This window comes from Necator americanus, chromosome II (genome assembly GCF_031761385.1).
Source record: "Necator americanus strain Aroian chromosome II, whole genome shotgun sequence".
NCBI lineage: Eukaryota > Metazoa > Nematoda > Chromadorea > Rhabditida > Ancylostomatidae > Necator > Necator americanus.
The window spans coordinates 1,159,750-1,174,661 of record NC_087372.1 but is presented as its reverse complement, the minus strand read 5'-3'; the positions used below and the strand labels follow the sequence as shown (position 1 = coordinate 1,174,661).

The window sequence follows — 14,912 nt, the reverse complement described above, 5'->3', positions numbered from 1 at the left end:
GTGGTGATTTCCGACAGCTTCTTCCTCTCGCCTTCAACTGAGGAGACGTCTTTGTCGATCACGAGGAGTGCAAAGACAAAAATTGAAGGAACTACGGGTAGGTGAGAAAATTTTCGAGCGAATGTCAGACGGTTTCCATTGAGAAAATAAAAATTAACTAATCGAGCATGAGAAATGAAATGAGGAATGAAATGAGAAATGTTTGATGAAGGGCGTAGGAGAAGTACATGATTATCAGCCAAACCATTTCTCTTCTGGAAAATCTTAACGAAAGAAGACTGATAGGGATAACTTTAAGGAGTTAATTAATAAATTAACTAATTAATAATGGATCAAGAAAGATCAACAGTTACAAAGACATTTATAGACTTTTCTGCATAAAATTTACAGATTTCACGTCCAAATTATGCGTGCTAACGAGAACGGAAAGTAAGTGAATGATTATGGAGAACAGAACCTCATACTCAGCCTGCCATAGCTATATTTATTTTATGGAATCGGGTTTTAGGAGATATGCAGGAGAAATATACGACAAATTACAAAAACCAACAAATAGATTTCTCGGTAATGCTAGAATTTCGACCACTATTTCTATAGTAGTGCTGGACGATGCCTAGAATATATACGACTTCATAAAACTGGGAGCTCTCCGTACATAGTTCGGAACAATCAATTTTTTTCCACATGAAACCCTAATAAAAGAAACTAAGCCATTGTTAGGTGAAGTTCTTTTGTGTTTAGCTTACAATTTTTTTTTGAGCCTTGGCAAGTTTTTTTTTTCCGAGAAACACTTTTTTACATCAATCTGAAGGTCAAGCTCGGTTTTTTGCTGTAACAATAGGATCTTTCGAGAGCACTCGAAAAAAAAGTAGGAAAAAGAAAAACTAAATAACATCATAATGTATCTTTGGTTCTATGATTCTTAATGTGAACAATTATATTTATTCTTTTTCTTCCATTTCTTCCATTCCGGGTTTATAAGAAGCTTCTTCACATTTCCATGAAAAATATTTACTTAAGTCATTTGTTTATTATTCCTTCGAAAAATTGAGGAGTTTAGCGACCCAACTCTTCACAAAGTTGTCGAACTTCTGGAATGAAAGTTTGTGAAAAATATTTCAATTAAAGAGAGAATCTGTAGTATTCTTTTTTTCTGAGATTGAGAGATTTCCTTGTTGGATTTTTTCGAATTCTTCTTTGAATTCTTGATTAAGAGTGGATCCCAAGGCTCTGGAAATGGTTCTGGATGAGGATAGATGCTTGGACTTCGGCGTAACCTGCGTATTAGCATCGTGCACATATGAATGAAGCCGCAAAATGATACTTCTACACTCTTTTCAAATTTGAATTCGATGAGCATCATAAAAACTACGAGAACCGGAAGAAGCACCACTTTTCATGGCGAAAAAGTATCCGGTCCGGTTCTTGGAAAGAGTGATCTACAATTTGTAGCAAAATTTGACCTTCGTTCATTTCAAAAAAAGTTTCTCTTTTGAAGGTTTTTGTTGGTACGACGCGACAGTGAACGCGGCGATTGTCATCTCACCTGACAATACTCAATTTCAACACAAGCAATTGCACTTCAGAAGAAAAAAAATTACACAATGCAATGAGAACTTCGACAAGGGGAGGCTAGTCGATGATCAACGAAGCGCAACGAGGGCAGACACGACGCACACAGTGACAAAAGATCTCCTTTTGGGACTCCTTTTAAACGATAACTCTGAGAAACCAAACCTCCAAAATCATCCCAATTTCTCTACGTTTCTTTAAAATAAAGGCTACGCCTTTTATCGATGTCAGAAACTTTTCTAAGAGGAATGTGGTCGTCGTTGAGAGAATTATTCCATGGATTGAACAATGAACGATTAATTCGATGGCCGGTACTGCGAAACTGTTCCTGTCTTGTGTTATGTAATGTTCTTTCTGGAAACTGGTATGAATTAGCCATTAGTAGTTATGAGTGAGGCCGCGTGTATGAGTCTGATTGCTACCTGCTTGTGAGGAACGGTAAAGAGGGTCCCGGCAGATTCTCCGCGAAAGCCTCCGAGACATAACGTGCCCAGTGGATATGCCGACGGATACGCGAACATACCTCGACGAGGTCACGCTCCAGTCGTTCATGAAGACGCAGACAACCGTCTTAGATTGCAACTTGTTGATAGTCGAATTTAAGCAACAGCCAAGATTGTTAACAAATTTATTACGGCTAACGTTTCGGCGTTGTCGCCTTCGTCAGAGCCTGGAAAGTAAGAACATTTGCAATATATCCTTTCAAATGCCTCACCCAGAACAAGTCATCATTCCCTAGGATATTACACCCGGAAACAAAAACCAAAAAAGCCCAAATCGTTGTGCCTACCTTAGTAGCCGCGTTGCCGTGATGTTAGCGGATATCCGCGTGGTGCTATCGCTCCGCTGATACTAATTAGGATGCGACCCGCATATGACCCCGTAGATCAAACCCGCAAAGGTCTTGATACAGAGCCAGCTCGTTGGTCACGGCTAAGCACTCTTCCTTTCTATTCATTTTTGGACCTTTTGCATTTATCCAAAACGCTTCTAAAGTTCTGCGAGCTATAATTTCGGGTTCGTACGATAGAATTGTGACAGCTACGCAGAAAGGAACGTTTTCATGACATTGTCTGCGGTGAACTCCGAGGGGAGTTGCTGCATTCGATTGTTTCATCCCCCTTAGATGTTCTTTAATGCGAATACAAAGGGGGCGCCCTGTTTCGCCAATGTATTGGTCCCCACATGTTTTGCACGAAATTAGATAGACTACACCAGAGACCATGCAGTCCCCTTCCTTCCCGAATGGGCATATTACACAGTCTGGAGTGAGACAGAAGCGGTCGTACATTCTGTTTCGAACTAGTTGTTTTTTGAGATTTGTTGGAGGTATTTCCACAACTCTCACTTGGTCCTCGAGACCGCATTTCACCAGACTAGCCCGTATAGCTTTACTCAGGTCGTCGGTTATGAAGGGCAGGCAGAAATTGATCTTATTCGACTCAACCCGTGTGGCATATTCTTGCTGCGCACCAAGATCTGGCCTACGTGCTACATTACCAATGTAACCGTTAGAATTCGCGATGCGTTGCGCTAGGTTGATCGCATCGATCCGCTCCTGGACATCTGATGTCACCCTTACGGCTGTCCTAAACATGTTTTTAACCACAGATTTCTTAGTTTTCCAAGGGTGAGCGGAAAGACAATGAACTAAAATGTTTTTGCTGCTAGGTTTTCGGAACCATCGTGTCTTCCATTCACCATTGGACCACTGTATTTCCACATTGAGGAAGGACAGCCAATTTTCTTTGGGTTTCTCCCTTGTGAACCGTATGTAAGGGGACTGTTGGTTTAGAAGCTCGAAGCAAGTGTCCATCTCGTCTTGAGTGGGGCATATAATGCAACAGTCATCAATATAACGGCAATACAGGAAAGGTTTCCGTTCCAGAATGGGTTGTTCTATTTTGGACATGAATGCAATGGCTAGTGTGGGAGCTAGTCTTTGTCCCATGGCCAATCCCCTGACCTGTCTATAGTAGTTGCCGGCCCAACGAAAAATGGAGCACTTTAAGCATTCATCCAGGAGCATCATAATTTGCCTTATGGAAAACCCGTGCAAGTCTAAGGTGTCCCGATGTTCTACGAGTAGCTCGAACACAGCTTGCATTGCAGCGCCGTTGGAAACATTTGTATAAAGCGATGTGACATCGAAAGATTCGATGACACATTCTTTTTCTGAACGCGCTCTTTTAAGCTGCTCAAGGAACATGTTGGTGTTGGATAGATGCGCGGGAACATACTTGAGCAATGGTGCAAGTATAGCGTTCAAAAGCCAAGATATTCTGTCCGTGGGGCCACCTACGTTGCTTATGATAGGACGTACTTTGAATACATCCGGGTCTTCTGAAAGGAAAGCAAAGGAAGAGAGTTTGTGTGTTTTTATTAGCAGGTATAAAACTGGGCAAGTAGGAAGTTCGTATTTCAGCTTTGTGATCATTGTTTTATGTAACCCCGCAGCCTTTCCAATCTCTACCCAAACTCTATTGAGACGGCGACTCTGTTTTATGAACTCTTCATGTGACGAAGAGTGGTAGAGTGTAGCGTCATCCAGATGTTTTCGAGTGATAGCCATGTCTAGTTCACGTGATATGACCACAAACTCTCCTCCCTTATCGCTGATTGTGACCTTTATCTCGCCACGTGTTGAGAGTTCGCGTATCTCACGTAGGCCAGAGCGTTGCATTGGCGTGAGATTAGAAATAGGATGTTTTCTCGAGAAACGTTTGAGAATCGAGAAAACTGATGTGGTGAACAAACGAAACTTGGCATCCACTCGAGGATGGGGATCCTGAGGTTTGAATATCATTGCGGGGAACGGTACCACAGGGAAATTCGTATTAATATTACTTCCTCTACCCGTTTCCTCCTCTCCGATCTTTGCTCTATATCGCAGACGGTCATGTACGTATTGTAGGCTGCCCACTATCTTTCGTACTACCCTGGGCCCTATCGATTGAACAGGTGAGAAACTTGGGCCCATATCCAAAACTGAGAGCGCGTTATTAGAAAGAGATACACTGCCTATGACCGAAACACGAGGCGGTAATTTTGCATTTTCGGAAACATCACTACGGCTAGCACTACCAGGGTCTGCTACTACTCTTGTAGGCTGTTTTTGATTCAGTTCCCGATGCAATAACCTACTGAACTTCCCTTGTAGCCTAGACTTGGCATTAGAGCGAATATTATCACAAATGACTCTTGACTCACCCTCGATTCTCCTCCAAAGGTTAAAGGTACGACCGCTTCTGTCTCACTCCAGACTGTGTAATATGCCCATTCGGGAAGGAAGGGGACTGCATGGTCTCTGGTGTAGTCTATCTAATTTCGTGCAAAACATGTGGGGACCAATACATTGGCGAAACAGGGCGCCCCCTTTGTATTCGCATTAAAGAACATCTAAGGGGGATGAAACAATCGAATGCAGCAACTCCCCTCGGAGTTCACCGCAGACAATGTCATGAAAACGTTCCTTTCTGCGTAGCTGTCACAATTCTATCGTACGAACCCGAAATTATAGCTCGCAGAACTTTAGAAGCGTTTTGGATAAATGCAAAAGGTCCAAAAATGAATAGAAAGGAAGAGTGCTTAGCCGTGACCAACGAGCTGGCTCTGTATCAAGACCTTTGCGGGTTTGATCTACGGGGTCATATGCGGGTCGCATCCTAATTAGTATCAGCGGAGCGATAGCACCACGCGGATATCCGCTAACATCACGGCAACGCGGCTACTAAGGTAGGCACAACGATTTGGGCTTTTTTGGTTTTTGTTTCCGGGTGTAATATCCTAGGGAATGATGACTTGTTCTGGGTGAGGCATTTGAGAGGATATATTGCAAATGTTCTTACTTTCCAGGCTCTGACGAAGGCGACAACGCCGAAATAGCATGGAATACAATCGGTCTTGTTTTGTCTTCAGTGCTGTTCGGAGTAGTAGTTGCTCGATTCCTTTCATTTGCTGGCTTCCCTTCATCAATCCGCATGTTTCGTGAAGTCGTTTGTTGGCGATGAAGTTCGGAACGACATTGTACTTCAAACATCGGCGGAGAAACTGGATGGATTGCCTTTCTGAGACGATCTTCTGTCTCAAAGAAAGGGCTTCTCTTACAAGTCGAACACAATTTGCTGGTACATCTTCCAGAAGTGCGAAAGTTCGACTTTCCTTGAATCTTGGCATAGAGATTGCAACTTGTTGATAGTCGAATTTAAGCAACAGCCAAGATTGTTAACAAATTTATTACGGCTAACGTTTCGGAAAAAAAAACGAGTTGATAAATGGAAAATAGGCACAAAAGTCGACGACAAGTTCAACATCGTCGTCAGATTTTTTTCTAACTGACATTTTGATGAATGAGCTTTCTTCGCTTTCTACAATGAGGTATCCATAAAACAAAAACGTTCGGACAATTTGGTGAACTTCCTCTTTCCAAGGACCTAAGGACAAGAAGATCCCATTTTTGGATGCAAGATCCGAGGAAAAGAATAAATTGATGAATTATAAAATTGGAATAAATGAAATGAATCGTTAGCAAGAATAATTCTATACACTTCTATGAAAGTTAAATAAAGACATCAAAAAGTTCAATTTTCTCGAAGTTCACTTCATAAGAACTTACGTTGGAGATAACAAGTTTACTGTAGCAGTAATTTCGAAAATAAATTTAAAAAAAAAAACAATACATTATCCACATTATACTATAATTTCACTAAACTTATACTCATATGCGGATCAGTCACTTAAAAATAGTTTTTTTTTCTGAGAACAGAACACGATATTTTCCTTATCGGAAGGTAAATTCAAGGTGCGACTTGTTTTCCACTAATTGAAGCTCTTCTGAGAAAAAAAAAAAACTACTCTTTACATGGAAATCTGAGGGGTTTCGTTCGTGTGTGGAGCGTTGATCCCCGGTGATTCAACCATTCAAGAAAAGTGCAAAGTCCTACATTTCATAGAAATGCAAAAGAAATACGTAACAAAATGACTGACGGCAAAAGAAACAAAAACTGGGGTGGTGGTGAATGCGAATCACCTTTTTTTGTTCGAATAGATGGTTTCTGCTCAAGGAATCGCCCATTATTCACCTCAAAAAACTTAAAAATCATCTACAGGGTCGCTCAGGAATTTTTTTGTGAAGGCGTATCAAGAGAAATTGCATGGATTTCTTTCTCCGAAAAAACAGACTGAGTTTCCTGTCGTATAAATTTTTCCATGATCGCTACGCAAGGAGTCGGAACAGCATCACGGGCCCAAAACAGCACCGCTACTGCTTCAGATTCGCTAATTTGTGTTTTCTCGTATTCGTCGGGCTGCTGTGCTGCGAAAGCCTTGTCGCGGCGGATCGCGAGCAGATTTTGTGAAACCGGTTGCATTACGCTTCCTACGTCACTTTCGTCACTTTCTAAACTGGGATATGAAACGACAAAAGAGGATTTGTGGATTGAAATCATCGGAAGTGACAAGGAAATTCTGTCAGATGCTACGAATTGAGGTTGACTGTAATGCTGTGCTACTCAAATAGAAGATTTTAGGATTTAAAAAGAGGCTTAAACTAGTTGTTTGCAAGGGATTTGCAGATCTCTTGAGAATCTAAACTAATCAAGGTTATGTGAAAAAAATAGCGACCAGAACAATATGTTATCTTTGTAAAAGTTGCTGAATAATCTTATGTACAGAGTAAAATCCCGTTTTACCTGACACCTTAACACTAGAAACGCCCACTTGATTTTCATGGATATGTACGAGCTGATATGGGTTGGCTTTGTACGAAACGTTGTCATATAAATTTGTGATGTCAACATTTTTCAGCGGGTTCTCTCCGTACTCCTAAGGATAATCTGTTCATTCTTATTTGTAGCTGCAGAATTTACTTGATATGTTCTAGGAATGAGCTTAGACTGACAGAAAACTCGTCCAATTTTGCCAAAAACGTCATACTTTACTTCTGCATTCAATATTTTTATTTATATTCTATTTTTATTTCAGAAATTTATATTATTTAGTTTTCACTTTTTTCGCCAGCTTCAAGACATTCTCCATTGTCGAACAACATAATTTTCACAAGAATTCCAATTATCTACAAGGATCTTCAGAGCCTCAGGAAGCTTAAGCGATACGTATTTTCAAATAAAATTCTGCATTGAAAAAGTTCCGATTTGGTACAAAATCCGGCAAATGAAACTCAATTCCGAGATAGAAAGACAGAAAGTTCTGTTTTCGAGGAAAAACCCTCGTACAGGGCTGTAAATAAAAGTTGCGCTTAATTGACAAAATTTCAATGATCATTGCAATTCTAGTTTTCTAGGAAAATGCTAAATGGACTATTTTAAATAAAAAGTGACTTTGAATGTCTAATTGAATTGTGCGGGTAATTAAGAAGGACAATAACATAAAGGTATTGGAATTTCGACTTTCCTTGCAGAAATCAGTAGCTTCCTGATGTTTCTGGAAATCTTTTTTGCCGTTTGATTCTAGAAACTTCTCTTCCAAAGGATAGGAAACGTGGTCCTGTAGTAAGTGGTTGGTGAAGTTTAAAAATTCAGAAGTTGACACTATTGCAATTCTAGTTTTCTAGGAAAATGCTAAATGGACTATTTTAAATAAATTCTAGTTTTCTAGGAAAAAGCATTTTCCTAGAAAACTAGAATTGCAATAATGTGTCAACTTCTGAATCTTTCCGTTTGTTTCAATTCCAAAATCAGCGGGGGAAAGGAGTTGGGAATATCAGGTGAATACAATGATTAAGCAGATATAAAAAAGAAAGATTTGATCCGCGTGAGTCCATTCTTTTATAAGTTAACTGCAGTGGTAAAATACGGTAAAACAATGACATTTTGAGCAGTAGAACATTTCTGAACAAGTGAGAAAATCCCAAATCTGCGTAATATTCCTGAGAAATAGCTGGAAAATAAGCGGAAAGGCAATAAAGTCTGTAATTGCCTTTCGAAACAGATGTTTTCAAATGAGTGAAGAGTGAAAGTCCGCGCGTATCCAGAGTATCGGTTTATGAGTGTGGAAGCGGAAGGTGTGCGAGTAGAGAAGGAAGTACGAGTGAAACGGTTAAACGGTCCATGAAATTGTTAGCTTCCGGATAATCTATCAACAAGAAGGTGTCCTCTGCCCGATATGGAGAGAAGACACTAATAATACCCGTTTCGGTGAGAATTTTGACGACTGCGGCGAGCGATTCCCGCAAAACCAAAGGAAAATTGCGAATAGTCTCCGTTTTTATGGGGTTTGGCATGGACCGGCCAAAAACTTACACGATAAAAAGGAGGATATTATTACGGACAATTTGTTGTGCTGTGCAATTTCGCTATCGGACCGCCTTGAAGAAATAGAGGTGAGATCCTGTTCGTGCGGATCATTTAGGTTATCTGCTACCATTTGCTGATCATAATGAACCCAACACTGTTGCTGATTATTTGTAGGCATATCGTAGCAGCAGATCAGAGTTTTCCAAGGGGTTAGCCCTCGAGAGCTGCCTTGGTTTTAAAAGGTGACTTTTTTCACGGAATTCGAGCGATTTTTTTTGCGAAATTCAGAAGATTTGAAAGGCAGCATAGACATGCGAAGGGAATCAGAATCTTTTTTTTTAGAAATACAGTAGTCGAAAAAAGCGGAAAAATCAGGAAAACATTCAGTTGTGCGAGGTAGGAGGAAAGAAATACTTCGATCCAATAAAATCCCACATATCACATTCTGCATATGTAGAAAACAAGAAAACCAACTGGTGACAGAAAAAGGATAGAAAGAAAAGGTAATAGAAAGTTCCAGAACACAAGCGGTAATAAGCAACTTATTCTTCACATAAGTAAATGAAATAATAGCTGATTTTTAGCCAAGAGAAAACAAGCACGGATATCCAAGTCAAAAAATGTAACATCTGTGATCTGCCTATGTGGAGTGGGCTTCCTTTCGTCTGAAACACTTTTCAAAAATTTTCTTGCCAGGATTTTTCCTGGAATTTTAGATTTTCAATGGCGCTTTCCTTGGAAACTAACTAATCAGTTGTTTAATGGCACCATTAGGGACTCGTTGTTAAAGTTTAAGAATGAAGGAATTTCTTTCGGATTTAATAAAGCTTAGTAGTAAATCGAAACGATGTCTTCAAAGATTTTATAGAAGTTCGCCAAAGCAAGAGGCCTCATTAAATGGATTTTATCAATTCGCACAATAAGTTCTGTTTATATTTATTTTCCAGCAAATTGTTAAAAAAAAAATTGACCAGTTTGGTGCTATTATTTGTTATTTCCTATGCAATTCTTCATTTCATCAACGCGTCGCTTGAGTGTAGTGAGTTAAAAAAAACCCTGGCGAGAAACGTTTGTTTGCTTCGAACAAATTGAAGTCGTCGTTCTTTGACCTTTCCCAGAAAAATGCTGAATTTATTATGCTGAATTTAAACTACACCCTTAGGGAGTTTGGGAGCTTGTTCATTGCCCACTAAAGCTACCTGCCAACCACTGAAAAGGGCTAGTATCAACCACAGGTTAAAATCCCAAGAGTTTCTTGGATTACATCAATTTTTTCAAATACAGTAACAGTTTTAGAAGGAAACATTAATTGACTCAAACTTATTCACAATCCTGAGAAAAAGAAATTTAAATTGGACGTCTAGGCAATTTTTTCAGGAATGGAAAGCAGTAGTAGACGTTTTCGCTCACGAATTGGATTCGATTGAAGAACGAACAACAGCTAGTTTAAATTAAAGCGAATTTAAATTCTAATTCTAAACTACCATCTTGAATTTAAATCCGGAAATGATAAGGAAAATTAAAATCTGAACAAAATATTTAAAGAACTGAGAATCGATATGATTGGTACAATTTCTTCGTGAGAAGCTTCCTTCGCTAGAAGTAGTTCGGCAGCTTATTTCATTCAAGTTCACCGCAACTATGTAGGACAGAATTCCAGAAAGGAAACAGCTACAAGAAGAATTGTAAACAAAGCGTTTGGAAAATAGCGGGAAGAAAAATATCGATCTGGGAATGATTCCTATTGAAAATCTAGCGGCACCTCTCGTTCCCCGAGCGGAAAAAGCTTCCTTTTATACATTTCCAACTGTGTCCATTTAGCATCTCTGTTAAAATATCGAAAGATTTGCTAACTGCATAAAATTATTCCAATTTAACTCACAGCTGAATCAATGCGAAGATTGGCTGTGTTTGAGGATGGAGAGGTGAGTGAACGAGTGAACAAGTAAGTTTGAATGAAAGCGAATGAATGAATGAGAGAGCGGCAGACGAATGAATTGGTGATTAAGTGAAAGGATCAGTGAATGTTTGATTTCTTGATTTTTCTTTTATTTAAAAGGAAAATAAATGCGAATAATTGGTTGAGAAAACAAACTGAGGTAAAAAAAAAAACAAAGTGAGGTAAAAAAAAAACAAACTGAGGTAAAGTGAAAACGCTGAACTAACTTGGGGACAAATTAATGAGCCAATAAACTGACTGGCGAGCTAAATAAGCAACAAAATAACGAGAAAATAAATTGCTGCTAAAAGCTGATGGATAATCTCTTGAAAAGATAATGAATGGCTCAAGAAAAGAATGAATGAAAGTGCGAATGAGTTAACGATTGAAAGAGGTTGCGCAAAAATTACCAAAACCCCCACTTTTCCTTCGATGAACGGTGAGGAATGAAAGAAATGAAGATGATTTTTGAAAAAAAAAGTGCAGATAGCATGATAGCGATTAAATAACGTTTCAAAGAGGCAACGAAATAGGAGAGAGAGAGGTATGAATGAGGGAAAGTGGCTGTAACATTGTTAAGCATCTTCTCATAAAGGAGAATAAACTTACGGTATGACCCGTAAATCGTCCAACGTAAAACTTTGCGACTCTTTTTTCCAAGTGAATAGGAACCGTTTAATTACGATATGATACGTTTTCTACAAAAATGTGAAAGAAACGACTTCTGCACTCGCGAGAACGCCATCTAAACCTCATAAATCGTGAAAGTGAGAATTTAAAGAAGGTAAAGATTTATATGAACGATGTGAAAAAGACTTATGTCTGTTTGAATTGGCAGTTGCTAACCTGTTATCCAAAGATGTATCGTCTCCATAGAAATTCAACTTAGTTTTCAAAGAAAATCGCTATATCTACGCAGGGAACGTCTAGTAAACAAGCAGCGATCACGGCTACTACGTCTAATAGAATCACTCTCGAACGGATTCTATCCGAAAAAAAAATCCACCGATTACAACGGATTATGCTGTGGTTTTGAGGGGAAATCTGGGCCAAGAGGCAGCTGGAAACGCATTCCAAAGGATTTATAGCCGACATACTGGACAAATGTAGGCAAAGAAGGTCAATGTTATGCGTTAATTTAATTTTTACCGGCATTTTACCGCAATTTCGTGTACACCTTCAAGCAATCCAGGGAAAATAAAACATTATTCAAGAATGAATAACACGCATATTTCTTATTGTGAGTTAAAATTCTGTTTTTATGATTTTTTGCATGTTGTTTTTAGCCAAATAACTCCAGTTATTCTCCCAGAAGTAGAAATCCAAGTCGATCGAAGTTATCCAAATATTCAAGAGCCTAGACAAGAATTAAGTCAGTTTAACCGACTGAGAAGTGACCGAGTAGGGTAGATTCTACGCAATCTTTTCATCAAATAAGAAGCACGATATTAGGACAGCGAATCGGAATTACCGCAGAACATATCGACGTCGAAGAAACGACTACGAAAAATGACAAATTGTCTAAGCGATCGTTGAGCCGAAAACGCATGCGACGATTGTCCTCATTGCTCAAATCCGACACTATTGAAGTGAGTGCAACCGTGATCGGAAACGCTACAAAGAGAATGGATATCGGGCAGTTTTTAATCCGTCAGATATACGTACGCGGTGACCACACGACTCAATTGTCACTCCGATTTGAACGGTATCGTGCCGGATTTTCATACTTGACATCTATCAAAAGTAAACGATGAATGAATGAGTTATGTAAACTTGACTAGAAGCTAAGATCTGAGAACATATCAAATTCTATAACTTGTAGACCTCTCCTGGTGAGAGAACTTTCTGAAAGGTTGAGAAAGAGCTGTTACTATCTCAGCATCATTCGTCTATTCGATCAAGGACATCATCTCCCGAAGACCTCCACTTCAAATTCTTGTTTCTACAACTTTCCAAAAAAAAATACGAACATGACTCTTTTTATTACTAGATATTTATTTGAATATGCCTTTAAAAATATAACAAGTAAATAAATTCTAGAAAATAGCTGGATTTTAGTTGGAAAGAGGTTCCGCTGCGAGTGCACGATCAGTCGATGGTTCGAAACCGCACCTCAGCCAACCAATCCTTTCATCCCTCTGAAGTCGATAAATTGCCGCCAGACTTGTCTGAGAGGATAAGAAACAATTGATACATCGAGTAGTCCCCTAACGTAGACTAGACACAATTTCGTAAATCTCTAACGATGCAGCATTGAAGTAAAACGCGATAGCTCATCTTAAGCGGACAGATTAACGGCAAACAGTTCATCCTTACTCTTTATGCTTTAAAAATAGTTCCAAAACAAGACCAAGGCCAAGAAAGAAAGAATAGAACTACTGCTTCGCCATGTAAAAATCGAAAAAAAGTGCTCTTCTCACACCAGCTGATAGTTTATCACGCGGTTCTTCCACTGTAAAGATACAGGGTAAAGATTAAGAATTCCCTGCACGGGACTTTCACGTCAGATCCCAAAAACTCTAGAGGATCTCAATCAAGAGGTCAGGATTGAAAGGACAACCTAGAAAACAAAGGAATGTTCTGTAGAGTTTTCTAAGGGATTTTCTGGATTTCATTTTTCTTCAGGAAACACACAATCTGCCCCTATTTTCTTCTATGCTGGACATGTGAAGAAGACGCTAGCAGAACGAATAGGAGAATTGGGACACTGGTCACACACACAGTACGACGAGATGTCTACGTAGATGAGGGCAGGAGATGGCACAGGGATGAATAGGCAATGTGTGCAAACAAACCCAACAACGCTATCCACAAATACCTGTTTCGGATGCGGACACAGTTGAACAGAGAAGGTGAAGAAGAAAAATCGCGTATACGGTTGTAGTTGACAAAACCTAACGCACATCGTTTCAAAACGTCTTTTGCTCGAACAAAGGAGAATTTTCCAGTGATTTCCCGGCACCATTGCTGAATTTCTCCGAGGTGCATGGACTAATTTCAAATCCTGTCGGCAGTTTTTTGGGAACACCACCTAAAGAGGTATAGAAGTTTTGTTCTGTGTATTTTCTCTTTTAAATACCGTACACGCACCGTATAGAAATCCAGTATGAATCAGTAAAAGGTTTAGTTTCGGCGTTTTTATAGCAGCTTGATAAAATCCTATTCAACTACATCCTGAAACGCACGTTCTTTTCCTTACTCGCCGGGAATTCTTCCAAGATTAAATTATATATAACGATGGAGAGACGCTCATAAATATTTCCAAATCACTTGAGCTACTGTACATGAAAAATTATATTTTAACGCCATACAATAGTTAAAATAACTCGATATTGTAATCTTTGCTATTAGTGTTGTTATTGTTATCGTTGCCACTATTGCTGTTATTGTTTCGGTCATTTATTGTTATTATTTGCTTCACAATAGTTTGATATGATGTACATATCCGAGTAATCCATTTTTTGACGATTAATCACTTCCCGGCAGATCGGACTGCCCGCGATTTCGGTCAACAATGTATTAAACACTTTTCCGCAGCAGATTATTAGCATCGGATCCAGTTTTTTGTTTCCATAAGCGTATGAGAGTGTTTCAATCCAGGGAGCTAGGAGAAATTTTGTAGACGTCGCCGCAAACATTTCCTGAATTTGCACATCACATAACTTATTAGCGTTGCATCCGAGAACGGATGGTTTGTGACAGGTGCGGAGGATTTCCTACGGCAGAGGTGTTTTTTTTTAAGTCATTTCACTGCGATGCGTAGATTTTTCAACATAGGGTTTTATTTTTTGTTTTATTTTTTGCACTAATATTTTTCCTGAATGATTTTAATGCTACTTCTAGTTATCCACGTTAGTTATCTACAGTACCCACAACCATTTACAAAGTAGAATGGTGTTATAAAATGGAGTAAAGGTTGTCTCAGCTTTCTGTTCTCTTCTCACGGTCACTCACATGGAGTGCAATCGAATTAAATCGTAGTATTTTGGCATCATCGACACACCTGCGCTGAGAAGGTATCGAACTCGGGACTATTCGGTTAAAAACAGCGCGCTATTGCATTGCGCCATAGAGATAGCATCGTCCCTTTTCCAATTATCTCACACTTTCAACAGACCAAGCCCTTCGTGTGAGAATGGCGATCAATG

At 39.3% G+C, this 14,912-nt stretch overlaps 3 protein-coding genes across 4 annotated transcripts; 1 reads left to right on the top strand and 2 right to left on the bottom strand.

Moving 5' to 3' along the window:
- Positions 1-2,428: 2,428 nt before the first annotated feature.
- On the bottom strand, positions 2,429-4,255 carry RB195_016547 (uncharacterized protein; the record flags this gene model as incomplete). Its single annotated transcript, XM_064183127.1, has 1 exon — positions 2,429-4,255. One exon carries the CDS (start codon positions 4,253-4,255, stop codon positions 2,429-2,431), a length of 1,827 nt encoding a protein of 608 aa, XP_064039008.1.
- On the bottom strand, positions 2,429-6,941 carry RB195_016546 (uncharacterized protein; the record flags this gene model as incomplete). Of its 2 annotated transcripts, XM_064183126.1 has the most annotated exons (3): positions 2,429-4,733; positions 5,421-5,639; positions 6,754-6,941. In XM_064183126.1, the coding sequence occupies 3 exons, from the start codon at positions 6,939-6,941 to the stop codon at positions 2,429-2,431; spliced, it is 2,712 nt and encodes a 903-aa protein (XP_064039006.1). The 2 variants fall into 2 exon arrangements, with proteins under 2 accessions (XP_064039006.1, XP_064039007.1); XM_064183125.1 differs by lacking the exon at positions 6,754-6,941 and having other exon boundaries at positions 5,421-5,611.
- Positions 6,942-10,717: 3,776 nt separating this feature from the next.
- RB195_016545 (uncharacterized protein) lies at positions 10,718-13,508 on the top strand (the record flags this gene model as incomplete). Its single annotated transcript, XM_064183124.1, has 5 exons — positions 10,718-10,770; positions 12,051-12,136; positions 12,217-12,353; positions 12,420-12,507; positions 13,390-13,508. 5 exons carry the CDS (start codon positions 10,718-10,720, stop codon positions 13,506-13,508), a joined length of 483 nt encoding a protein of 160 aa, XP_064039005.1.
- Between the last annotated feature and the right edge of the window lie 1,404 nt (positions 13,509-14,912).